General features: G+C 40.6%; 1 protein-coding gene and 1 long non-coding RNA gene across 3 annotated transcripts in view; both read left to right on the forward strand.

The window, feature by feature from the left end:
• Positions 1–13,096, forward strand: part of LOC115216436 (RING finger protein nhl-1-like) — a 74,873-nt gene extending 61,777 nt beyond the window's left edge. For both annotated transcript variants that reach the window (XM_029785771.2, XM_036506930.1), the window contains exons 3-4: positions 5,272–5,798; positions 12,828–13,096. In XM_029785771.2, the coding sequence (XP_029641631.1) occupies positions 5,272–5,706 (435 nt within the window). In that variant the 3' untranslated portion in view covers positions 5,707–5,798; positions 12,828–13,096. The remainder of the gene's footprint in view (positions 1–5,271; positions 5,799–12,827) is intronic.
• Positions 13,097–15,369: 2,273 nt separating this feature from the next.
• On the forward strand, positions 15,370–19,072 carry LOC118765208. Its single transcript, XR_005001074.1, has 3 exons — positions 15,370–15,469; positions 18,765–18,768; positions 18,986–19,072. It is a non-coding gene; the product is annotated as an uncharacterized LOC118765208 (long non-coding RNA).
• Positions 19,073–26,467: the final 7,395 nt, after the last annotated feature.

Consider the following 26,467-nt stretch of genomic DNA (forward strand, 5'->3'; position numbering starts at 1 on the left):
ATATATATATATGTATGGGAAGCCTGCTTTATGATGATGGTGATGATGATGTGTGTGTGTGTATGACTGGCTTCTTGTTTCCATTTTTTCTCTGCCAATTCTTTTCATGGCCCCCAAGCTATAGTAGAACACACCTGCCCAAGGTTCTACATAGTCGGACTTAACCTTGAAACCACATGGGTGAGAAAGTGAACTTCCTGTGCTTAGCTATGCCTAAACAGTGCTTTGAGCAGTGCTTCCTCTACCACCATTCCTCTTCCATACCACTGTGATGTCACTTCCTTTTTATTTATCTCCACCTACATACAACACCCATAGCAAATTGACTCAGCAATTAATTAAGAAAACTACAAAATTACCAACCAACAAACTTTCTGATTAACCTACTAACCTAATTACTAGATGATCTAATTAGTAATTTTCTCATTAGTTAATTATCTTTCTTACATAATTTACTAATGCGGGAGCCTGTATGTGATTGCTTGATCTGTAAGAAATAGCAGTCAGTTTTTCAAGCAACACATTGAAGAACTCATTGGATAATGTGATTCTAGTTCAGGTGTACCTGGACATGGGAAAAATTTGAGGTGATTATGTATGAAGTATCTTTGATCATCAGTCGTCTGCTTAATCATAAACCAAAAAGACATACTTTGTTAAATCTGAAGACAACAACCTCATAACATATGCCGACTGCCTTGCTTTTCGGTTTCTTTTTAAAACTTCTTTGTGACTCCTTTCTTCCTTTTTCTCTCTTTATACATACATACACACACACACACACACACATATATATACATATATATACATATATATATATTTATTTATTATTATTATTATTATATATATATATATATATTGTTATTAACCATTCTTGTTTTTATTTTTGTTTTCGTTTTTTGTATTTATATTCGTCCCTGTTGCGTTTACATTCGTTCCTGTTTTCCAAGAGATCTAATGCTCACATCTTAGTTTTTCCTTGGGGCTGGCCGTGTTGGAGCAAATATCAGAATTAATCAGCTGAAATTTGCTATGATGATCCAGTTTCTGACTGAAGATTAAAGGCCTGTCTGTTTTCTGTGTTCATCCCTTTGTGTATTTCACGTTCCTGTTTCTTTATATATAAATTTTTATTCCTATATATATACATATGTATATATATATGTACATATCTATTATATATGTACACATTCATACACACACACATATTCATATATAGGTATGTACATGTATATGTATGTGTGTGTATACATACATATACACATACACATATATATAAATATGTGTGTGTGTGTGTGTTCGTGTGTGTTTGTGTGTGTACATGTACATGAACAAGTAAAACATTTGCCATGATAGATCGCTCGCCACTAAGCCTTTTTGTATTTTCTCTCCCTTTTTGTTTCTGTGTTCCTTTCTGTCGAAGAGTGTAAGCTTTCTCACTTCTTGAGCGTTAAACTAATACATCTGTCTGTTGTTTACACACCCATCTTCGTCGTTTGTTTTTTTGTAAATTCTCAATATAACAATACAGAGTTCGCTTCGTCTCCATTTGGTTGTGTGTTCTAACAATATGTGGCACCTGAGGCAAGAATCTTCAGGTGCAGCCTTGAGCTGACAAATGCCAACCTTAGAATTGGTTGATGGAAACTGAGAAGAGGCTCATCATATGCACGTGTGTGTGTGTGTGTGTGTGGTGTGTGTGTGTGTGTGTGTGTGTGCGTGCGTGTGTGTGTGTGTATGTACATTTATTTAATTAGATTTCTGTGTTAGCATTTGAGAGAACCACTACTTAATGGAAAGTGTTCTGTAACATGTGGCAACACTAATGATATTTCGAAACTCAAAAGAAATATGATTAGTCTTGTAATTGCCATCAATGTGAACATCATCTGGCAACTTATTCCATCTTATATGTGTAAATATCCAATTTTTCTCTGCTGTCCTTACAGCTTTACTGCATTCAAAACTTACTTTCTTGCCTGCAAAATACCAACCACATTTGACACTTTCAAAGTTTGTTTATTATATTTATATGCATTATAGAAAATATCATAAAAATATGGAGTTAGTAAATTGTGTTTTTTGTTTAGTTTGCAATGGTTTAACTGCTTTCCATGGCAACCAATGTTGTGTCATAATAATAATAATGATGATAATAAATAATAATAATGAAATTATTGTATACAGTGCTCGGAGTGCACCACAACTTGTCAAAAGTGCATATAAAGCATATGCAGTAATGTACAAATGTCTGGAAAGCGAACAGTGTATGAGTCAGATACATGCTTGCGTGTGTATGGAGGGGAGAAAATCAGGTGTAGTGTTGGCGAATCTCAGGAAGCATGGAAGTTTTGAAGGATGCAGTGCTCCTACAACTAACAACTGATGCCGGCAGTTTGTTCCATGCTTCAGCAACACTTAGCGTGAAAAAATGTTTCCGAAAGTCATGGAGTTTGAAAAGGTGCTCAGAGTTATTGTTTGTAAGATGGTTAATAATTTTATGGGTGTCTGCCAAGTCAGCTGCCAGATGTTGGAGTTTCAATGTGTCTATGCCCAGGGAAGTAAGGCATTCAGAATATGGCAAATGCCTGATGGAGGGTATTCTCATGTTGTTACCCTGTTGACAATTACTAATTTATGCTGATGCATTGCTCAACTTTTCCTTCACAGTACAGGACAGAACCTGCTCCTCACAATGCCATAGAATGTAATTTGCTGGTTCAGTGTGGAAATAAATTAGAATTGTTGACATGGTAACAATATGAAATAAGATTTAGTTGTAAGGAAAATCAATGATACAATTGAAAACTAAATAATAAACACTTCATTTGCCAACTCCATTTTAAATCCAATAAGGCTTGCACAACACCTCAAAGACCCTCCCCAATCTACCGACATGATCCAGAGACAAACCAGAGCAAGATTCCCAGTGCCAATATGGATCACAGGCTCAGGAATGTGGGAATGCCATGATCTCATGCATAACTAAAAGATCTTCAAAATGTTCAATGACATTCTCGGTAGTCACCAGTGACTATGGAATACCTGGCCAAGTATGAGAGTGATGCGGTGAGCATGGAAGCCATAGATGTTAACCCAGGTGAAGCTCACTGCTGTTGCAGCAAGCTCATGCATGGACATTGCTGGCATTTTGCATGGGCAATGGTCAGTGATGGTCTTCTTTGGTCACGAGTGAACAGCCATCATTACACCATCATATAAAAATCATCTTCATCATCATCATTTAACGCCCGTTTTCCATGCTGGCATGGGTTGGACGGTTCGACTGGGGTCTGGGAAGCCAGGAGGCTGCAATCCGATCTGGCAAAGTTTCTACAGCTGGATGCCCTTTCTAATGCCAACCACTTTTCCTACATCTATTATTAGCAGCTTAACCAGGAAGATGCTGTGGTGTCTACATGTGAGAGGGGAAGGGGCAGATGACGGATAAAGAATGGAGGGAGGTGTGCGAGTGTGTATGCGTGTATGTATGACGTGTGTGTGTGTGTGTTAAATGGAGCTGTGTAACACTCGTGGACACACACACACACTCAGATGTAGTTGTGGTGTCCACACAAATACTGGACATCCTTGTTACTTATTTGCTTTATATGTATATATATGTGTGTGTGTGTGTGTGTGTGTGTGTGTGTGTGTGTGTGTATGTGTGTGTGTGTGTGTGTGTGTGTAGTTTCATTCCAAAATGTATCTACATGTGGATTGTTGGTGATTTCTTTCCTCTGTCTTCCTTTTCTCTTGGGCTTTTTCTGTCTCCCATTATTGAAGAAGAGCTTTGCTTGAAACGTAAAACACCCTTTCTTTCCTTCCCTGAACGTCTCATTAATACCTTGCAGGTACCACGTCCTCACGGTGTTATCTTTTCCTTGTGTTTTTCCTTTGCTTTTTTTGTTTAATTATATATATATATATGTGTGTGTGTATGTGTATATATATATATATATATATAATATATATAATATAATATATACATACATATATATGATGCAAGCACACACACTCACTCACATACACACACACACGTCATACATGCTTACATACCTTTGTTACATCACAAAGTCTTATTTTATACTTTTTCTATAAGGTTTACTCATTCTCTCTCTCTCTCTCTCTGTCTCTCTCTCTCTCTCTTGCATGCACACATGCACACACACACACACACACACATACACGTCATACATACACACATACACACTCGCACACCTCCCTTCATTCTTTATCTGTCATCTGCCCCTTCCCCCCTCACATGTAGACACCACAGCATCTTCCTGGTTAAGCTGCTAATAATAGAAGTAGGAAAAATGCTAGGTACGCTGTAGACAGCAGCAGCAGCAGCAGCAGTAGCAGCAGTAGTAGTATGGAATTGTAAAAAGCATCAACGTCTGTCAGGATGGTGGTGGTGGTGGTGGTGAGGGTACAAGGAAAGATGGGGAGTGTGGAGAGGTAGGAACTACTACTACCACTGCTACTGCTGCTGCTTCGGCTGCTGCTGCTGCTACTGCTACTTCGGCTGCTGCTGCTACTTCGGCTGCTGCTGCTACTTTGGCTACTGTTGCTGCTACTTCGGCTGCTGCTGCTAGTACTCCTGCTGTGTAGGTCTCCCCTGTGTCACAAGATTGTAGGATGGGCTGAATTTGTTTCACCTGGAGTGCCAGAGATTTGAGGAAACAAGATTTCACCGTTTTACTCATCATCATCATCATCATCATCATCACCACCTCTACCATCTTTTCTTCTTCTTCTTCTTCTCATCATCATTAGCACCACCACCACCACCACAACCGCTGCCACTGCCCCCCCCCATCCTTATTATAATCATCATCACAGCTGCTGTCACCAGCACAAACACCAGTATTGCCATCATCATCATCGTCATCACCTGTGTTCCATATAACACCTTCACCATCTGTTACTTCCAAGCAGATGTGTGGCCCCAGGCAGGCCAGCATGCATAGGTGGTTAAGAAGTCTGTGTTACAACCTCACCGCTTTTGGTTCACTGGGCAAAATGTTTAGCAGTATTTCGTCTGTCTTCACGTTCTGAGTTCAAATTCTGCCGAAGTTGACTTTGCCTTTCATCCTTTCGGGTCAATAAAAGAAGTACCAGTTGTGTACTGGGGTCAAACTTGCTGGCCTTGAGTCAAAATTTAAAACTATTATTATTATTATTATTATTATTATTATTATTATTATTATTATTATCATTATTATTATTATCATTATTATTAATATTGTATTTGTTTTTCCTTTTCAGGTTTTCCAGGCCAATGGCAACTTTGTCCGTAACTTTGGTGGCCCCGGTCGAGGACATCCAAGCAAGTTTGACTCACCATATTACTTGGCGGTCAGCCCAGACAGCCTCTTGTATGTGTCTGACTGTAACAACCATCGAATCCAGGTTTTCAGTTTCTATGGTGACTTCCTGTTCAGTTTTGGCCATGAAGGTAGTAACAATGGTCAGTTTAAATATCCAAAGGGAATATCCATTGATGAGCAGGGTTTTGTCTTAGTGGCAGACAGTGGAAATAACCGGATGCAGGTATTCCGAGGCGATGGAACATTTTATGCAAGCTTCGGCTCTGGAGGGGATCAGGCTCATAACTTCAATGGCCCAGAAGGGGTGGCTGCGATGAACAATAGCTGTATAGTTGTGACGGACCGAGACAACCACCGGGTACAGCTTTTTTAAACTGGACTTCAAGTAAATGGGACTTTATGGCACATGACATTGGGTTGGGTGGGAGTGGTGTCACATGGGGGTGGGAAAGTATTTGATCAAAGGTAAGAAGATTTTACTTTTTATGCTGCTCTAATCATTACTGTTCTTGTTGTTTTTGTTGTTGTTTAACCATAAGCCAACTCTGATCAAGCAAACCTAACATCTAAGGCTGTCCAGTCATGACCATCTCACTTTTTTCCTTGTGTGCTTGGAAACCAGAATCACATGTACCAATGTTTTTCCTAAGACGGTTGGAACATTGAGGGAGATTTGGCTGCTATTTCTAGTAGATTGAGTGACTCCCTGTTGACTCCATGGAATTGGGATTCCTTTGTTGTATATACAAACAAGTTGGTCGTAATTAGGTACTTAGTTATGTCTCTTTAAGTTCTGAGTTCAAATTCAATGTAGGTTGATTTGGCCATTCAACCCTCTGTAATCATTAGTAAATTAAGTAAAGTAATCATTAATAATGTGTATGTGTGTTTCTGTGTGTGTGTGTGTGTGTGTGTCTTTGTCTTTGTCTCTCCACCCACTGCTTGACAACCACATTGGTGTGTTTACAGTGCTGTAACTTAGCAGTTTGGCAAAAGAAATTGATAGAATAAGTAACAGGCTTAAAAAACAAGTACTGTGGTTGATTTATTTCCTTAAAATTCTTCAAGTCGGTGCCCCAGCATGTCTAATGATTGAAACAAGTAAAAGAATAAAAGAATAAAAAGATGTATTTTGTTTAATGATCTAATAATTCTCTGCATTTATCTTTTTACTAGCATTAAAGACCCGTCGTTGCCGGGTCATAGTGCTAGTGCATGTATATATGTGTATATATATATGTGTACATATTACATGTACATCTATATATATATACATCTACACATAAAATAAAAAATACAAAGTTATATCTTGATATCGCTAGTGATAACAATACTCAAAATATATAACAGACTGGAATTGTAAGCCCGTCTCTTGCAATTTCGATCAATTGTATCTTGTCCTCCCTCTTATATAGAAGTGTGGCTACAATCCAGCCTACCTCTACTTCATTGGGGGCATTTAAAATTTTTTCCGGGACGTCCTACGTCCAAGATATAAAGGTAAAAATAAAATATTTCCACTTTGCAAGTTCGAGTCGAGTACTCCCTTGCACGCTCCGTTGACTCGAACATTGCTTCTATTGTGGCGAATTTACCGCCTCTGATTAGATACCTTTCATAGTCGCACCAAGACACTTTTCGAGGTGCTTTCCTCCATGTGATTTTATTATTACCCACAAGGGGCGAACATAGATGGGACAATACAATGGGTCAGACAAACGAATGGGTTTTTACAATAAATCGGATTTAAAAATTTTCATGAATTACAATAATGGACAGAAATCGAATGATGGGACAGACCGGAAGACATTACGGGTGGAGTGGGTGCGGGTTTAGCTCGGACCCCACGAGCCCCGCCTCCCCACTGATACTTTTTGGTTGCGCTTGGTATTACGTTTATGTTGTATCTTTCACTCGCAACTTTCGTGCTACATCCTTCCATCGTTCTTCATACACTCTCCTAGTCAGGCATATTCTCTCCAGCCCTATCTTCCTTTTCAGGTGAAAGATGAAATAATTCATCAAACCAGGGCCGGAGATGAACTTGCCTGACTGTAAACCTTTCATTCTCGTCTTCCATATCACCTCTTTCGCAATTGCTACTACAACGAGAAAACGAAACTTACCTTCATTCACGAGGAAATCCGGTGGGTCAATTTTTGTAATCGACTCAGTCGACAGCTGTACTCTTCGTGTACCTGACAACAGGTGTTTGGCATAAACCCACACCTCAGACACGTCCGGACAATGAACAATAGCGTGCGGGACGGTTTCCCTATCCCGCCCGCATCTTGGACATATCGGACTGTCTTGGCCACCGTGCCTTGCGAGTTTATCCCGAACAGGTAGAGCTCCTCTGTAGCATTGCCATGCCAGAGACTTCTGGAAGTTGTCCAGTGTCCTCGGCTCGAACGTACGTCGGAACAGACTGGCCAGCTGATTATCGTCGAGACCTAGGGTTTTCCCCAAGGTATCTTCACATTCCGCCTCTACCAACCCTCTATAGAGGAATGTGGTGGAACCCCCACCGCAGGTTTGCCCGAGCGACGGAATAGCAGGAGAGCCTTGCGACACTCCGTGTACCAAGTACCAAGTTTCGATCTACGATTCAGCCAGGTTTCCCATCCACCGAAACTAGTGAACTTGGGAAACATCAGTTTTGCTAGCGAAGACCACACCCGTTCACCATCCAGGTAGAGCCACAGATGTCTTAACCTCAGCGCATGTCTGCGCATCATCAGCCAAGGCATCCCTAGCCCACCCTTTAACGGTTGTTGACAGCAAGTAGAGCGTTTCACAAGTGGTTTCCCGCCCTTCCACAAGAAGTAGAAGAGCTGTCTTTCCAACTTGATCAACCACGAGTCAGGGCAAGGAACGACGGAAAGGCGGTAGGTGATAACCGATGCGATAAACACATTGGCCACCTCCGCCCTCCTTTCAGGGATAGCCACCGCCAAGACCAGGTCTTGGCTACTGCAGCCACCTTGCTCGTTACCTCGCCCCAATTCTTCTCTTATTTGGAGGTCTGGACCGAACCAGACCCCTAGCAGTTTAATCGGACCCTCGTCCAACGTCCCACGACGCTGTCAGGAGGCATCGACTTGCCTCTCCAGGTGCCGAGTTGCAAGCCGACTGACTTTTCGCGATTAACTTTTGCTCCTGTCACCGTCTCGTAAACCTCTATGGCCTTGCCTACTTTACATAGGTGGTCCATTTCGGTTACGATGATGGTGATGTCATCCGCGTACGCTGACACTGATTTTCCATTACCTGGCTGTCTCGGGATGCCGCTCAGTTTTCGCAGTAATGGCTCAAGAGCCATCACGTACAAAAGCGGGGAGAGCGGACACCCTTGACGAACCGAGCGTTTGATTTTGAACGGCTTCGACAAGAAGCCGTTCACCCGAACTACCGAGTCGATGTTATCATAAATTTGGATGATCCACCTGAGGAAGCCAAGGCTCAGCCCGAACTGTGCCAGGGCAGATACCAGGTAACGATGGTCGACCCTATCAAAAGCTTTAGATTGGTCTAAATGGACCAGTGCCCCGCCTTGCCAGAATCACTATTAAACCCCTCTATAGTGTACCGCATTAGATGGAGATTATCCTGAATGGATCTGCCCGGAACGGCACATGTCTGTGCCTCTCCGATCAGACCATCCGCGACACGCGCCAATCTTTTCGATAACACTTTGGCCAAAATCTTCAACTCTGTGTTTAGCAGAGTGATGGGCCTGAAATTATCAATGCACTCCCCCTTGCTCAGGTCCTTTCTGACGAGAGTCACTACTCCCCGGCGCACAGATCTGGGTATAAGCCCGTTCTGCTGCCAGTTCGCATAGACCTCCGCCAGTAGGTGCCCGAACAAGTCTGGCATACTCTTATATAACTCATAGGGTAGACCATCCAAACCCGGCGCCTTGCCCGCGCCGCAGTCCGCCATTGCCTCAAACACCTCCCCAGGCGTGATTGGCCTTCACAGCCCTCCGCATCTCGCCCCGATAAGCGCGGCAGACCGTCGAGTAGGTCCGTAAAGGCCCTCCTCCTATCCAGTCCGCCGCACTCACCGAAAAGCTGAGCGAAGTGCTCCTGAAAGGCCTCACACATCTCCTCGGGTTCGTTTATCAACTCACCTTGTTGGTTCGTCAAAGATCGAATCGTGGCATCGTTACCATGCTGAGCTTCCACCACTCGGGCCCATCTCACGGCGTTGATTCCTTCACATCCCATATGACGGATTCTAGCCCTGACAATGCAGCCCATGTGTTTGGCCTCGAGGTGCTGGTTTAACACCAGTCTCTTGGACGCCACCTGAGCCGCAGAGCCAGTTTTCATGGCTTCCTCTAATTCCTTAACTAGAGTAGTTTCCCTTCTAGCCTCTCTAGCCACTACTCCTATGCTATATCTAATAGACTCAAACTTGATGGCTCGTTTGAGGGCGTACCACCATTTGTTATTAATGATGGTACCAGATAGTGCCCTCTGAATTATATTCCTAATCCGGTCTTTGTACTCCTTAATCGCCAAAAGGGACGTATTAAGTTTCCAGTAACCGGATCCTCTATTTTTAACCTTATCTATGTCAAGCTTACAAGTGACCATTTTATGATCACTGTAGCTGATCGGGTAAAACTGTGGACACTTAGCTATTTTACTGTCTACTTTTCTAATTAGTATTCTATCTAAATATGACCTGGAAGATCCGTCGCTGTTTGACCATGTCCACAATGGAGCGTTCGGAAATTCCAGCCTATAAGGATCTGCTAGCTCAAAGCGGCTTAGCAGTTCCATGAAGCCACTGTTGCCTTTTCTATCTGGACACGAGCCAACATAATCTACATCCGCTTTGCAAATTGTGTTAAAGTCTCCTAGCACCACTAATGAATGCGAAGTACCAAGAAAGTTTTCTAGTTCACGAAAATAATCACTTTGCCCTGTATGGTTGGGTGCGTAAATTGCAACCAGTCTGATAACTTTACCATTACTGAACGTCAAATCCATGACGACCAGCCTACCTTCTGGATCTGCAAAAATTAACTTTTTCTCAGAAACCCGGTTTCTTTTTAATAGGACCAACACCCCACTCCCGCCTGTAGGACTGCCAGGAGAGAAAAAACTCTCGTAGCCGTCAAACAGCGGGAGTAGACCTCTTGGCCCCTCTAACCGGGGTTTGTAGCAACAATAACATCTAAATTACGCGACCTGATGTCATGCAGGAAGCGACCTTGCTTCCAGCCTCCAGGCCGCGCACATTCAAACAACCAACATAAATGTAATCCATTGCTTACCTTATATCAGTGGTTCGGTTTTCTCTTGTTCTTCAAACTCTTTTTCTGGGCCTCGTGGGGGAGTCTGACGTAGGCCCTCGAATATATGTGGAGATGTTACATCCAACCTAAGTGGGCCTACGTCATGGAAGAATTCTGACTTTATCCGCCCGTAATCCCTCCGGTCTATTCTGTAAATTACAAAGTCATTTTTTTTTTCTACTTTCTCTACTTTGGCCATGGCTGCCAACACGTTTCCGAGTCTGCTATTTGATGCTTTTACGGCCATATATGCGTTCATTGACTCTTTTTTCTTTTTTAAAATTACTCTGGGAGGTGTGGTTTCCGTTTTTCTTTTTTTTTTTTCCGATAATTTTTTCCCACCCCTCCTCATTTATTTTTCCTCGCTCTTTTTTTTTTTTCCGCCGCTGGTTCTGCTGTCACCGTCACCTCCACACCTTCAGTCTTCCCTTCTGGGCCGTCTGACGCTGCTTCTGGTGACACATTGTCTTCTTTTTCTTTTGGCTTAGGTGCTTCCTGCGGTTTGGGTTGGGGTTGGCATTCCGCCCTTACATGCCCCTTCTTGCCGCAGCCGAAGCACCTCGGTTCCTGCCCTCCACGAACACTGTTATTTTCTCGTCTTCACTAATCTTTACCGTTTCTGGAATTTCTTCCAGTGTTTGCACCTCCGCCTGAATGGCTATCACTATTTTTTGGCCTTTCCAAAAATCCTCTTCCTCCACTGTGGCCTGGAGGATGTTTATTTTTTCCTCCAGACCTACCATCACTGCTGCCACCAGACATTCAGCATCAGCCTCTGGCGGTATGTTGTTCATTGAAATTTTTGACGTCCTTTTTCCTTTATACAATGGTAGTAAGACAATGTTTTCCGCTTTGATCGGCTCCATCGATAGTTTCTTCGCTACATCCTCCGTAGTAAAACGCACCTCCACTGTGCCGTATCTTTTTCCTCTGTTTATATACGTTATTTTGTCCATAAAAGGTTTTAGACAAGGTTTTTCGTTGTGTCGTAAGTTTTATATATTATTCTTTTTTTCTCTATATCGTCATGTATTTGTATGTTTGTGGCCACAGTCACTTCTGTGCCTTCTTTTTTTACACAGTCTGCAAATTTTTTAAAATTTTCTATATTTATTTTTTGATCTTTTCCAAGCCACTTCAGCGAATTTTTTTGCTGGAGTTGATGCTGGTACTGGTTTTTTCCATTTTCTTGGGCGACGCCGCCTCTTTTCTCTCGGCGACAGCGCCTCTTTTTTCTTGGCGACAACGCCTTTTTTTACTTGGCGACAACGCGGGTATTCATCCTCGCTCGTCACGGGCGAATAAGAGATGGGGGACTCCATCTTGAACAAATGGCTTTAACAAGCCTTTGGTAAATCCAATTAATTGTAGTTTTCCCCCACTGAGGGGGGAACACCAACGCGAAGTCTTCGCGCGAAGGCTGACTTCGTCCGTTAGACAATAATAGACAAAAACAGGTAGACCAACAGTATATAATAACAGAGATAATAGTACGAGAGCAAAAATATATATCAACTTACTAATAACGCAAAAATGATTTCCTCCATGTGTTCAAATCTTCTTTTTTCTCTACATTGTATACTTTATAGACAATAGTCTTTTCTTTAATTTAATTTTTTATTATCCATCTGGACTATTCCATTTCTGCACGCTAATTTTATTTTTAATTTATTCCCATTCATGTGAAACCACTTATTCAAGTTCAAGTCATTGATGCAATTTTATACCAATTGCTATTTTTATTTTTGTTATGTTACTATTATATTATACTTTAGTTTGATTTTAATTATTTCTTACTACATATAATTCAATTGTTATTATTATTTTTATTGTTAAAGTGAAAGTATCTGACATAAAATAGAGAAACGTTTTTGTTTCACTTTTAACACGTAATACTGAAATAGTGGAGAAGATATGATATTGCTATGGGCTCGCTCTAGGCAAGAAGTTGAACATTTTTGAAAATTTGAATGAAATTGGTTGTGTAGTTCTCAAGTTTTAGGGAAACACACAGACAGACAGACAGACACACATTCTCAGATTTATATATATAAAGATTTTGCTTTATTAATATTCTAATCTGAGAAATATAATAGATTTAAGATTTAATCCAGATAAAAGTGTTAATAACACCATCTGCTCTCAAGAACGCCTGTTTATCCATATTTTTATCTATTTTTCAGTGGATGTAACATATTTCTATGAACACCCAGCGCACACTGACATATCAACACAAGTAATTTCTACGACCAGGATGTTTTCGGTTTTAATTGGTCTCTTGGCATGAAGAAATCAACAGAATGGTCTCTGCACGAGAAGTCTATTGTCTCAAGCAGTCTCCGGGGCTTGGTTGTATCAGCCAGGCAGACCAGAGGCAATTGGGGAGCAAGTGAAAGCAATGCACATCAGAAGATGCAGTTAGCATGTGTGTGCATGTATATATATATATATATATATGTATGGTGTATATATATATATATATATATATATATATTATATATGTATGTATATATATGTATGTATGTATGTTATATATATATATATATATATATATATATATTTTATGTGTATATATATATATATATGTATATATATATATATCCAGGTTCTCTCTCTCTTTCTCTCTGTATATACATATATATATATATATGTATGTCTGTATATGTATATATATATATGTCTGTATATGTATGTATGTATATGCATATATATATGTATATATGAACACAAATGGAGATTAAATTTTGTATTCTTTTTGTACCTATGCCACACCTGGAACCACCATTGAGTTGGATCTACGGTATAAATTGGATTTGCTACTTTCATAGCTACACATCTACCAACATATGATACCTCATGGTTGTTTTACCTCCCTGTGAACCCTATGCTATAGTACCCAGCCCAGCTAGTTCTGACACCCTGTGTGTTGATGCACCTAGATTCAAGATAGAGATCATTCCAGTCCAATAAACCACCTCAAAAGCACTTTATGCACCTGCCTGGCTACCTGAGTGCTTAAAAAGGAAGCCGAAAGTACACTGCGTTAACCAACGAATTAAAGCATCATTAATAATTACTAATAATTAAGTACTCTACAAAGCCAAGGCATGTTTAACAGCATATTGCATTACATTTACTGCAAAGTCAGTAATAATGATAAATGATAAGGAATGAATGCAATTTTTCTTCGTATAAAACCATCTTCATTCGTTATTCTTATACACACACACACACGTATATACATACATACATGCACACACACACACACGTATATACATACATACATACACACACATGGGTGCATGCATGTATGTATATACATATATGTATGGACAGAGTGTGCTTGCATGGTCATTAGTTTAGGCTGCCAGACCTATGTAATTACTAGCTTGGACAATCAAAAGTCCAGAGAGAACCGGACAGAACTGCCCAACAATTCAGGATCTACCATATGTTTCTATGGGATCCAAGAATGGATCAAACAGGATTGAATCGGACAGTTGGTCAGTCAATCAATCATTGGGTCAGTTCAGTGACTCAAGATCTATTAAATTAGGGGATCACCATGTTTATCTATTAATTAATTAATTCATTTATTAATTTATTTCTTGATTTCTTGATTTATCAAGATTTTAAGCATTGAAATCCTTTATTCAAGAACAACAGGTAAACTTGTTGTTTGACTAATAAAAAATGTATAGGTGCACAATGAATCGTCACTAATATCACCACCACCGCCGCCGCCGCCGCCGCAGCCACCACCACTTTCACTCCTCATCCCCACTTCCTCACACACATCATGCACATATACACTGACAGCAGTATCCTCATAGACTCCAATTTGTTAGCACCACCCCTCATCTATAAACACTCACTGCTGTCTCCTCTGTTTATACACACTTCACATTGAAATGGCTTATAGAAAAAGAGAGAGAGAGAGAGAGAGAGGAGGAAAGCAAGAGGGAGGTCAACAGTCAAAAGCAGCAGCTACAACAACAATTACAACAATAACAAACAGTAAATTATTCTATTTTATCATTTATTTCTTGTTTGTGTTGTGTTTTTTATTTAAATGTTTTTTTTTAAATTGTGATTTTATTTAATTTCATGATATTTTGTAAAGGCAAGGTGCTGGGAGCTGGCAGAAACATTAGCATGCTTAGCGATATTTCGTCTACCGCTCTGTTCTGAGTTCAATTTCCGCTGGGGTCGACTTTGCCTTTCATCCTTTTGGGATCGATTAAATAAGTACCAGTTATGCACTGAGGTTGATATAATCGACTTAATCCGTTTGTCTGTCCTTGTTTGTCCTCTCTGTGTTTGGCCCCTTGTGGGTAGTAAAGAAATAGGTATTTTATCTGTCTTTACGTTCTGAGTTCAAATTCCACCGAGGTCAACTTTGCCTTTCATCCTTTCGGGGTCGATAAATTAAGTACCACTTGCATACTGCTGTTGGTCTGATTGACTGGCCCCCTCCCCAAAAGTTTTCGGCCTTGTGCCTTGAATAGAAAAGAATATATTGTTAAAGGGACTTATGATGCACAAATAGCCTTTTAATGGCGATCAACCTGACAGCAACAAGTTTTTTGGTGGAGTATTTAATTTTTGTAGAAACCATTTTTGCAGCAAAGCAGCTAGAAAATTTCACACTTGTTTGGAAAGACTTCCTTTATAGCGTCATCAACGTGTTTGCAGGCATACAGTACATGATGACAACAGTGTTACTAAAAGAAAAGGAATCATCATTAAAATGATTTGCGAAGCACTGGTGTATGTAATAAAGAAATTGATCATAAATGGTAACACAAGGTTTCCATATATAAAGGTTCTGTTTTAGGAGTCTTAGACTCTCGTCTTTTAAAATTTTTGTACACAAGCTGTCCCTTTAGCAGGGGTCTTAAATTAGGTAGTAGAATCCTACAAGACAGTGGGAAGTAAAATGTTAAGGGGTTACTGGATATTTAGAGGGGTTGTGATTGCTTTTTAGAATTGCAGTTTTTCTTTTTTTTATCTTTTATTTGTTTCAGTCATTAGGCTGTGGCCATGCTGGAGTACCAGCTTGAAGAGTTTGTAGCCAAACGAATCACCCCTGGTATATATTTTTCATTTTAAGCCCGGTACTTATTCTATCAGACCCCTTTTGCTGAACCGCTCAGTTATGAGATCATTAATATACCGACACTGGTTGTCAAGCAATGGTAGGGTACAAACACAGACACTTACACACACACACATGCACAAATATATTTTATATATATATATATTATATATACATATAAACACTATCTCTCCCCCTCCTCTCCTACATTTCTCTGCCTTTCTCACTTAGCACTTCACTTTGATCTGTCTCTTTCTCGCTCTCTCTCTCTCTCTTCTCCTCCTCCTTGGTTACTTGTTCCCCTTTTTTCTCTCTCTTCTCCCCCTCTGTAATTCCTCTGTCCCTCTTTTCCTCTTTCTTCTCCTCACACGTGACTGACTGACCGATTGCCGATTGCCGGCCTTTTGTGCTTAGCAGTCGTTGCGGCAAGACACATTTTTTTTTCTCTCTGCCCTAAGGCATTTTGCTAACACGCCAGCTCAAAGTTTACTCGTCCTGTCGAAAGACGCCTGTTTGTGACGTCCTGTTTTTGTTATTATTATTATCATTATTGTTTTTACATATTATTATTATTATTGTTTTTACGTATTTTTGTATTCATATTCGTGTAACATTGTCCGTTTTTCCGTCTTTGTTTTGTATACATTCGAGGCTTTCTTCCAAGGAATCTAATGCGCTTGGCTTAGATTTTCTTTGGGGCTGGCCAGATCGGAGCAATCTCAAGATTAATCAGCCGAAATTGCAAGGATGATCCGGTTCTTGACTGAAGATTGAAGGCTTCGAATGTCCCATCCGTGTTTTTTGTATCATCTTCTAAATGTTTTGCGTTCTTGTCCCAGTTTTATTTTTTACACACACACACATACATACATACATATATATATATATATATATATATATATATATATATATATATATATATCATCATCACCATCATCATCATCATTTAGCGTCCGCTTTCTATGCTAGCATGGGTTGGACGGTTCAACTGGGGTCTGTGAAGCTGGAAGGTTTCGTCAGGCCCAGTCAGATCTGGCAGTGTTTGACTGGGCCTGACGAAGCCTTCCATATATATGTATGTATATACATATATGTGTGTATATGTATATATATACATATGTGTGTGTGTGTGTATGTATGTATGTATGTATATCTATCCATCTATCTATCCATCTATCTATCTATTTATCTATCTATCTGTCTGTCTCTGTCTCTCTCTCCCTCCCTCCCTCCCTCTCTCTCTCTCTCTATATATATATATATATCTGTAATTAATAAAAAAAAATAGAAGAGATAAACACAAGAGAAAAACAACACGAGAACGTGGTACGTACAAAGTATTAAAGGACGCTCAGGTTGTTTTAAGTTTTGTGCAAAAGCACTTCTTCAGAAATGAGAGACAGAGGAGAATGCAAGAGGAAAGGAAGATGAAGGAAAAAAATTTGCCAACAGTGCGCATGTACTTACATTACACTATATATACAGGGGTTGGACAAAATAATGGAAACACCTTAAAATTTGAAACAAATTTTTTTTAATATGGGATAGGAGTAATTACAGCTTGAATTTTATGAAGTATGGACTCGTATAAAGCTTGAACTGTTTCCAATGGAATTTTTTACCATTCTTCAGCTAAACCAGTCTCCAGCTCTTGTAGTGATGATGGCGGAGGATATCGACTCATTACTTGCTTTTCTAAAATGCACCATAAATGTTCAATAATACTGAGATCTGGGGACTCTGGTGCCCAGATAAGATGTTCAACTTTACTAGAATGTTCCTTGTGCCATTCAGTAACAACTTTAGCAGTGTGAATTGGTGCATTATTATCCTGAAAGATTGCGTTTCCCTCTGGAAACAGTTCCGCAACCAAAGGATAAATTTGATCAGATAAAATGCTTAAATAAGCTTAACTATTAATTCTGCCAAGGGAAATCATTGGGCCAGTGGATTTCCAAGATATAGCCTTCCCCAGATCATCACAGATCTCCTTCCATGTTTAACAGTTGCAAGAAGGCAGTCTGGGTCAAATGCTTCTTTTGGCTGTCTCCACACATATACTCGGCTGGTGGTCGGAAATAAGGTAAACGATGACTCATCCAAGAAAATAACATTCTTCCACTGTTCTAGGGACCAATTCGGTAGGTTTTTACTCCACTCTAAATGCTTTGTAACGTTTGTTTTTGAAAGTAATTGTTTTCTGATTGTAGCCCACCCATGAAATCTGGCTTTATGCAGCTCCCGGTGAACAGTTTATGTGGAAACTGGGTTCTTGAGGTGGTCATTAAGCTCTGCAGTAATTATGGGAGCTGTACTTTTGTGATCCTTTCTAACAATTTGCGTAAGAGTCTGACGGTCCCTATCTGAAAGAGTTGATTTTCATCCGCAGATTTGTTTTGATGAAGAGGTTTTTTTCCCTCTTTCTCAAAGGCTGCCATTACTTTCAAGACAGTACTTGATACACTATACGTTTCGGCTGTTTTCATTACACTAACGCCTGCCATACGAGAACCAACAATTTTATCTCTTTGAAAGTCCAATAGATCAGTCATTTCAATGAATTTTAATTATCTTTTACTGATGATATCTGAAAAGAAACAGCAGTTTTGGCAAAACATATTATATAACACTAATAATAAATTAAGAAACAAAAATAAACACGCTTTTAACGGTTTTATAGATATTTCAAAATTATGATGCGAAGTGTTGCTGTTAATTTGTACAAGCTTCCACCTACCAAGTCCACCCACAAGGCTTTGCTTGGCCTGAAGACCACAGTAGAAGACACTTGCCCCAAGGTGCCACACAATGGGATTGAACATGGAACCATGTGGCTGGAAAGCAAGCTTCTCACCACACAGCCACACTTGCTAGGTCCAATACTTATATTTTAAATGCATTTTAAAAATACTTTCTTAAGATTAAAACAAGAGTAGGAGACTGGCTGATGATGTATCAAGGTTCAGCCCATCAACACTGACCTCCTTTAAGTAAGGTGAGGAAGGGATCACTTCCCTACCAGGGGGGTTGGAGTTCAGTTCCATTGCACAGCACTTGGGTATGTGTCTTCTACTACAGTTGGGGATTAGATCAAAGTTTTGTGAGGGAATTTGTAGGTGGGAATAGCGTGGAAACCAATTTGTGTGTGTGTGTGCGTTTGCCCCCTCCCCTCTTGACAGCCGACATTGGTTTGTTTACCTCCCTGTAATGTAGAGGCTTGGCAAAAATGATCCATAGAATAAGCTCCAGGCTTCTGAGAATAAGCACCAAGATCAGTTTGTTCAACTGAACTCTTCTAGGCGGTGCTCCAGCATGGTCACTGTCCTTTGCCTAAGACCAGTAAATAATAAGGTACACAAGACTAACCTTGACTGAGCAGATTTATGATTAAAGCTATTGCACCCAAGATCATCATCATCATCATCATCATCATCATCATCGTCGTCGCTTAACGTCTGCTTTCCATGCTGGCATGATTTGGACGGTTTGATTGAGGACTGGCAAGCCAGGAGGCTGCACCAGGCTCCAATCTGATCTGGCAAGGTTTCTACAGTTGGATGTCCTTCCTAAGGCCAACTACTCCGAAAGTGTAGTGGGTGCTTTTCACGTGCCATCAGCACGGGTACCAGTCAGGCGGCACTGACCATCATATTTCATTTATCTTTTCAATCTTTTCAAATAATCCTTCCTAGAATCCCATTATCCAGAATGTTTTACATTTTAAGATCTATGTAGAATTAGCGAGCTGAATTTTGGCTGCCATTTCTAGCAGATTTGACAACCATCTCATGGTTTGATAAAATAGATAAGAATATTTAACGTCTTGAAAAAATTAAAGATTAAAGAAAAGTAACAGAAGGGAAGTAACTCGTGTTCAACGTTAACGACTTCTATTTTCAATGACGTCAGAGACTTAGTGATTTAAGAGAGATTTGGTTGTTATTTCTAGCATAGCAATTAGTTGTAGAATGAAAAAAAGTTTTTTTATGAATACAAATAATGGAAGGGAAGTAACTCATGTTAGACAATACTTTTGAAGACAAAGTTAAATCTGCGGTCGTTAAAAAAAAATCCTTAAAGTGATTGTGTGGTAAGAAGTTGGATTCCCAACCACCTGGTTACGGGTTCAATCCACTGCATGACACGTTGGGCAAGTGTCTTCTACAACAGCCGTGAGCTCTTATGAGTTGATTTGGTAGAGGGAAACTGAGAGAAGCCCCTCGTGTATGTCCTGCACTATCGCTTGGCAGATGGTATAGGTTTGTTTATGTGCTCGTAACTTAGCAGTTCGGAAAACGACACCGACAGAATAAGTATCAGGCATTAAAAATGACTGCGGTCAATTCGTTCGATAAAACCCCTCCAACGCAGTGCTCCAGCAAGGCGCAATCCAGTGAATAAAAGATATAAAATCTTGTGAGTAATTTGACTGCTATTTCTGGTATGATTAATGATCTCATAGAACAATCATAGACCGATTTTGCGAAAAATGGGCCGCTTGTGGCATGGCTCGTCATCGCATGGACTGCACAAGTTGAAGAATTCATTATTTATTTCTTTATTGCCCACAGGGGGCTAAACATAGAGGGGACAAACAAGGACAAATGGATTAAGTCGATTATATCGACTCCAGTGGTAACTGGTACTTATTTAATCGACCCCGAAAGGATGAAAGGCAAAGTCGATCCCGGCGGAATTCGAACTCAGAACGTAACGGCAGACGAAATACCTATTTCTTTATTACCCACAAGGGGCTAAACACAGAGCGGACAAACAAGGACAGACATAGGTATTAAGTCGATTACATCGACCCCAGTGCGTAACTGGTACTTAATTTATCGACCCCGAAAGGATGAAAGGCAAAGTCGACCTCGGCGGAATTTGAACTCACAACGTAACGCAGACGAAATACCTTTAAGCAGCATTTCGCCCGGCGTGCTTAACGGTTCTGCTAGCTCACCTGAAGAATTCCTTATTTGGCGAACCATTCGGAAAGTCTCGCAATTTGTTCAAGAGTAACCAAAAAATTTCGCCAAAGGTTGAAGAAAATGAAGACGGAATTGGATAAAGAAGCACGGGAAATGATTCTTCTTAACTTTTGAAGGAAGCCATTGTTTCCATTTTCTTAATTTCCTGTTTATGAAAAGTTTTTTTGTTGCTGTATATTCTTTTATTCTTCTATCTGTTTCGGCCATGTTGGAGCACTGCCTTTAGTCGGACAAACTGACCCCAGAACTTATTCTTTGTAAGCCTAGAACTTATTCTATCGGTCTCTTTTTGCCGAACCGCTAAGTTACGGGGACGTAAAGACACCAACATCGGTTGTCAAGCGATGTTGGGAGGACAAACACTGACATACCTGCTGGTTCTTTATGCACCTGTTTGTATATATATATATATACAACGGTCTTATTTCAGTTTCTGTCTTCCAAATCCACTCACAAGGCTTTGGACAGCCCAAAGCTATAGTAGAACCCACTTGGCCAAGGTGCCACGCAGTAGGACTGTGGTTGGTAAGCAAGCTATTTATCACACAGCCGCTGCTGCGCCTATAGAAATGCCTTTAGCACGGGTGGGGTTCGAACCCACGCGTATACTCGTCCATTAGAACTTAAGTCCAACGCCGTAGCTTTAAATCTTTAGATTATAAGCCCACGTCCAGCTTGCCTAAGGTAAATTTATTTGCATTTGACACAAGATATCAAAACAATCATCCGAGATTGCTTATAAGAATAAATGTTGTGGACGGAACTCGATCACAAATCTTTGATCACGAATGCAATTTATTTCATGAAATCACGACGAAAGTGTTCGGAACATTTATTCCTAAGCAAACCTCTCTTCGCTAAATATTAGTCTTTTGCTTAAACCCGCGAACCGACAGAATGGCTAGAATGCCGGACAAAACACTTAGCGGTATTTTTTCCGGTTTGCGGCGAGCTGGCAGAAACGTTAGCACGCCGGGCGAAATGCTTTGTGGTATTTCGTCCGCCGCTGCGTTCTGAGTTCAAATTCCGCCGATGTCGACTTTGCTTTTCATCCTTTCGGGGTCGATTAAATAAGTACCAGTTATGCACTGGAGTCGATATAATCGACTTAATCCGTTTGTCTGTCCTTGTTTGTCTTCTCTGTGTTTAGCCCCTTGTGGGTAGTAAAGAAATAGGTATTTTTTCCGGTTTTACGTTCTAAATTCAAATGCCGTTGATGCCGACTTTCTCTTTTATCGTTTCAAAATCGATGGAATAAGAAGGCGGAGCTCTGAGGTCAACGTAACCCGACGAGCTTCCCCCTATTATATTTCATGCTTTGTGCCTTTTAAGAGAAAGAATATAAGAAGATTTACGGAGATGTACTCGCATAGCAAGTAATTTGATCTGAGATCGTGTGCTGAAACGAAAACAATTGCAGCGTGGAAGGTGTTTATAAGCCATTTAAGAAACACACAAAAGCCGTTCGATTCACTCCAACATTTAAGTTTAATTTGTCAAAATATTTTCGTCGCTAAAATCCGCGACCTGTTCACTGACAAAGTCCGTGCTGCATCTAAGCTTAGATGCAGCACGGACTTTGTCAGTGAACAGGTCGCGGATTTTAGCGACGAAAATATTTTGACAAATTAAACTTAAATGTTGATGTGAATCGAACGGCTTTTGTGTGTTTCTTAAATGGCTTACAAACACCTTCCACGCTGCAATTGTTAATATAAGAAGAGTTTCATTTGTGCAGGGAGATAACTCTTCACGACGTTGCCAAACTCATTGATGCTCTTTTATTCTTTTACATGTTTCAGTCATTTGACTGTGGCCTTGCTGGAGCACCGCCTTTTGTCGAGCAAATCGACCCCAGAACTTATTCTTTGTATGCCTTGTACTTATTCTATCGGTCCCTTCTGCCGAACCGCTAGATTACAGGGACGTAAACCCACCAGCATCGGTTGTCAAGCGATGTTGTAGGGACAAACACACACACACACATACATACATACATACATACATATTATATTATATTATATATATATATATATATATATATATATATATATACGACGGGCTTCTTCCAGTTTCCGTCTACCAAATCCACTCACAAGGCTTTGGTCGGCCCGAGGCTATAGTTGAAGACACTTGACCAAGGTGCCACGCAGTGGGACTGAACCAGGACCATGTGGTTGGTAAGCAAACTATTTACCACACAGCCACTCCTGCGCCTATCTTCACTTAATCCTCCTTTTCCGCGAGTTCTTTCAACAGTTGTACCATCTACGCTACAGTGCGCCTGATTCCACATGAGCTGCCTGAGAAAACTGTTGAAAAGCATTTGGTTAGACAAGATTCCAAACACGGAGGTCCTCTCTCGAACTGATCTGTCATGCATTTACACACTGCTGAAGAGAGCGCAGGTCAGGTGGGCAGGGCACCTTGTTCGAATGCCTCACACACGACTCCTCAAAACTAGCGGAAAGCAAGCGTACGCAAGGTGGATAGAAAAAGCACTTCAAAGATACACCCAAAGCCTCACTGAAGAGCTTTCAAATCAATGCAGATAGCTAGGAAGCACAGGTACAAGACCGTCTTGCACCAACTGAGGTTCCACCTCCTACGAACAGAATAGAATTGCGGGGGAACAATGAAAGCACAAACTGCGCAAGTCCAGAATCAATTCCTCGCCCTCAGTCCCAACAGACCACCAGTTTCCGACAGGCAGCAGAGCCTCTCAAGCACGTATCGGACTGATTGACCACAGCCGGACACACCGCACCTTCTTCTCCCATGTGATGTCCTTTGGTCATTGTCGACGGACGAACTGATAATTCAGTAGATCACTTCAGGCATTAAACTTAGACCTATCATTCGACCCTGGACTCAAGGACGGAGCTTAGCCCCATTTACAAGGCACAGAAGGGACTGAGATTAGAAAAATCCCCCCTTGAAGGAGACGCCGGTCTGTTGCAGGGTTACATAGATTTACATCTGATTGGACAGGAGTAAGGTGAACTGAGATGTTTTGCTGAAGAATACAAAGCACTGACCAGAATGGGATCGAAACTATGGTCTTACGATCGCAAGTGCAACACCGTAACCGCTCAGTCACGCACATTTATAGGGGGACTAACATGGACTTCAGCCCTCAGTTTGTTGATTTTACACGGTTTAACCTGTTTCACCGCTCACCTTTAACTCTTTCCACTGACCACCTCACAACATCCGTTTTGGCTGGGTGGTTAAGAAACTCGCTTTGCAACCATATGCTTTCGGGTTCCGTCCCACTGTCGTGCACCCTTCTACAACAGAATCGGGCCGACCAATGCCTTTTGAGTGGATTTGGTAGACAGAAACTGCATGTATCCCGTCGTGTACACACACACACACGTGTCTATCTTTGTGTTTGTATCTCGGAAAACCAGTCTTAGCTTGTTTACGTGCCCGAAACTCACCGGGTTGGCAAAAGAGATTGATAAAACAAAGTTTTAGAGTAAATAAGAACTGCTGTCGATTTGTCCGACTAAATCTTTCAAACCAATGCCCCAGCATGGCCACAGTCCACTGACTGAAACAAACCAAAGCTAGAAGATAAACTTATTGAGTCCAGCCTCTACCTAGATTTCTCCACCCTAAGTACAGTAAATTATTTATTCTCTTCTCACAATCTCCCTGCCTCTGCCCCTCTCTAGTTGGGGATCTACGCACCAAATGTCGAACTACTATTTTGTACGAAAATATCACCAGTGAATTGTTGAACTATCTTAGTTACGGGCATCGTCTCTGCCTCCCTGTCTCGAATCCGCGTAACCATCAACCAAATTCCTTTCAACCTCACCTCCCATTCAACTACGTAGCCTTTTCAACACGTCATCTTCCTCAATTTTCATTTCCTTCAAACAGACCCAGCTGTAGTCCGATGAAATGATATCCCACGTGACCTTCTAGCCAGTAGTTTCTTCGCTCTTTTGCTATGCCCAACCTGGAACATCCACCTCTTCATTAATTTATAAAGTTTCTACTTTCTGCAGAGGGAGGCGTGAGACAGTGGTTAAAATGTCTGGCTTGTGATCGTTAGGTAGTAAGTTCAATTTTCAGATAGAATGGTGGGTTGGTGTCATTGAGAAAAAAGCACTTCAGTTTACGTAGCTTTAGAGCAATCTGCCGAAAATGAACCTCAGCGGCAGAAGAGCTTTGATACTACGACCGATTACTGTTCTGATCAGAGGAGAAACCTGTATTCTTAATCGCCTAAATGCCTCGACAATTCGGATACTCCATCACGCACCTCTTAGTCCGAGATATATACTCTTGAACCCCCCAATAATATTGTTTATTACATAAAATGCCTGCTTTGTAATTCTGATGATTTACGTGGTAGGTCTTCAGTAGTAACCTCGGGTCTGTTAAACCCCTGGCATGCTATTTCAATTAGCTATTCCCTCTACCCACACATTTGTCTTTGGTATATTCCAGTGCCAGGTCACTCTCCACTCTCTGATTCCTTTCATATCAACGATCGATTTGCTTTTGTGCACGTTATCATCTGCTGGATTTAATCGATTATTTCCCCCCCACAGATTCCTTCATTTCTCCCATCAACTCTCACCTTACTCACACATTCATACTAGTGCGCCCATACCAACACCTATCTGCTCTACTTACTCATTGCTCTCTTTAGTCATTTTATGTCCTCTCCATCTCTACCCTCCTCTCTCAGAAACATCTCAACAACTTACAGACCATTATCAACCATTATTATTATGGCTCTAAAATCAAAACGCTGTCAGTTTTCCTTTTCTTCCTTGATTTTTTTCTCTCCCTTGAAAAAGAGCCTCACCTCAAAACATTGATAATCTTTTACATCCCTGCAATTCTTAATTTATTGATTTAATTTTTATTATTAATATTTTAATTTCATCTAAATATATGTTTGCACACAAGACTGAAGCGAAAGCAAAATTTGACAAAGAAACCCGACGCAAGTAGCAAACGTCTGCATAAGTGGTTCTCAACCATTTTTTCCTATGAACACCTTTAATTACTTTTACATTATTTACATTTGACGTATATTTGTCCTTATCTTGTTTGTTGTTAACACAACGTTTCGGTTGATATATCCTCCAGCCTTTATCAGGTGTCTTGGGGAAATTTCGAACCTGGGTTCTCATTCCTAAGGTATTTTTCGATGCTGTTGTTATTATTATTATTATTATTATTCAGGTCACTGCCTGGATTCGAACTCGGAATCTTGGGGTTAGTCGGCCGCGCTCTTAACCACTACGCCATATGCCCATAAATTATGTAAACACTGTAAATAATTTTCATAATTTCTCATCTCTTAAATATAGAACTGTACCTTTAATTACTGATTTTACTCTGGTGGACTCCCATCCCCAAAACCATCCAGTGTTTAAAAACTAGTTTTATTGGGTTTTCTTTCAAAATTCCTATTTTGTTTCTCACACGTTCACTTGTGTAGGTTCGCAATTTCACTCTCTGAGAGAATAAGTTTCATTGGCTGAAAACTTGGACGATTTTAAACTGCCTCTTGCAAGAAATATATCTAATGCAAAATATTTTCATGGGGCCCTCAAACTACTACAGTGAATCCCCAATTTACTATTTTAAGGTTATATTGCTTTTTTTCTTGTCTGTTTTCTCGTAATCGATTCCACGTAAACCTCCCTTTCTGTATTTGCAAACGGGATTTCTGTAGTTCAAGTTTGACCAACCATCAGAACATGCT

The sequence above is a fragment of the Octopus sinensis genome, linkage group LG10 (assembly GCF_006345805.1).
Source record: "Octopus sinensis linkage group LG10, ASM634580v1, whole genome shotgun sequence".
NCBI lineage: Eukaryota > Metazoa > Mollusca > Cephalopoda > Octopoda > Octopodidae > Octopus > Octopus sinensis.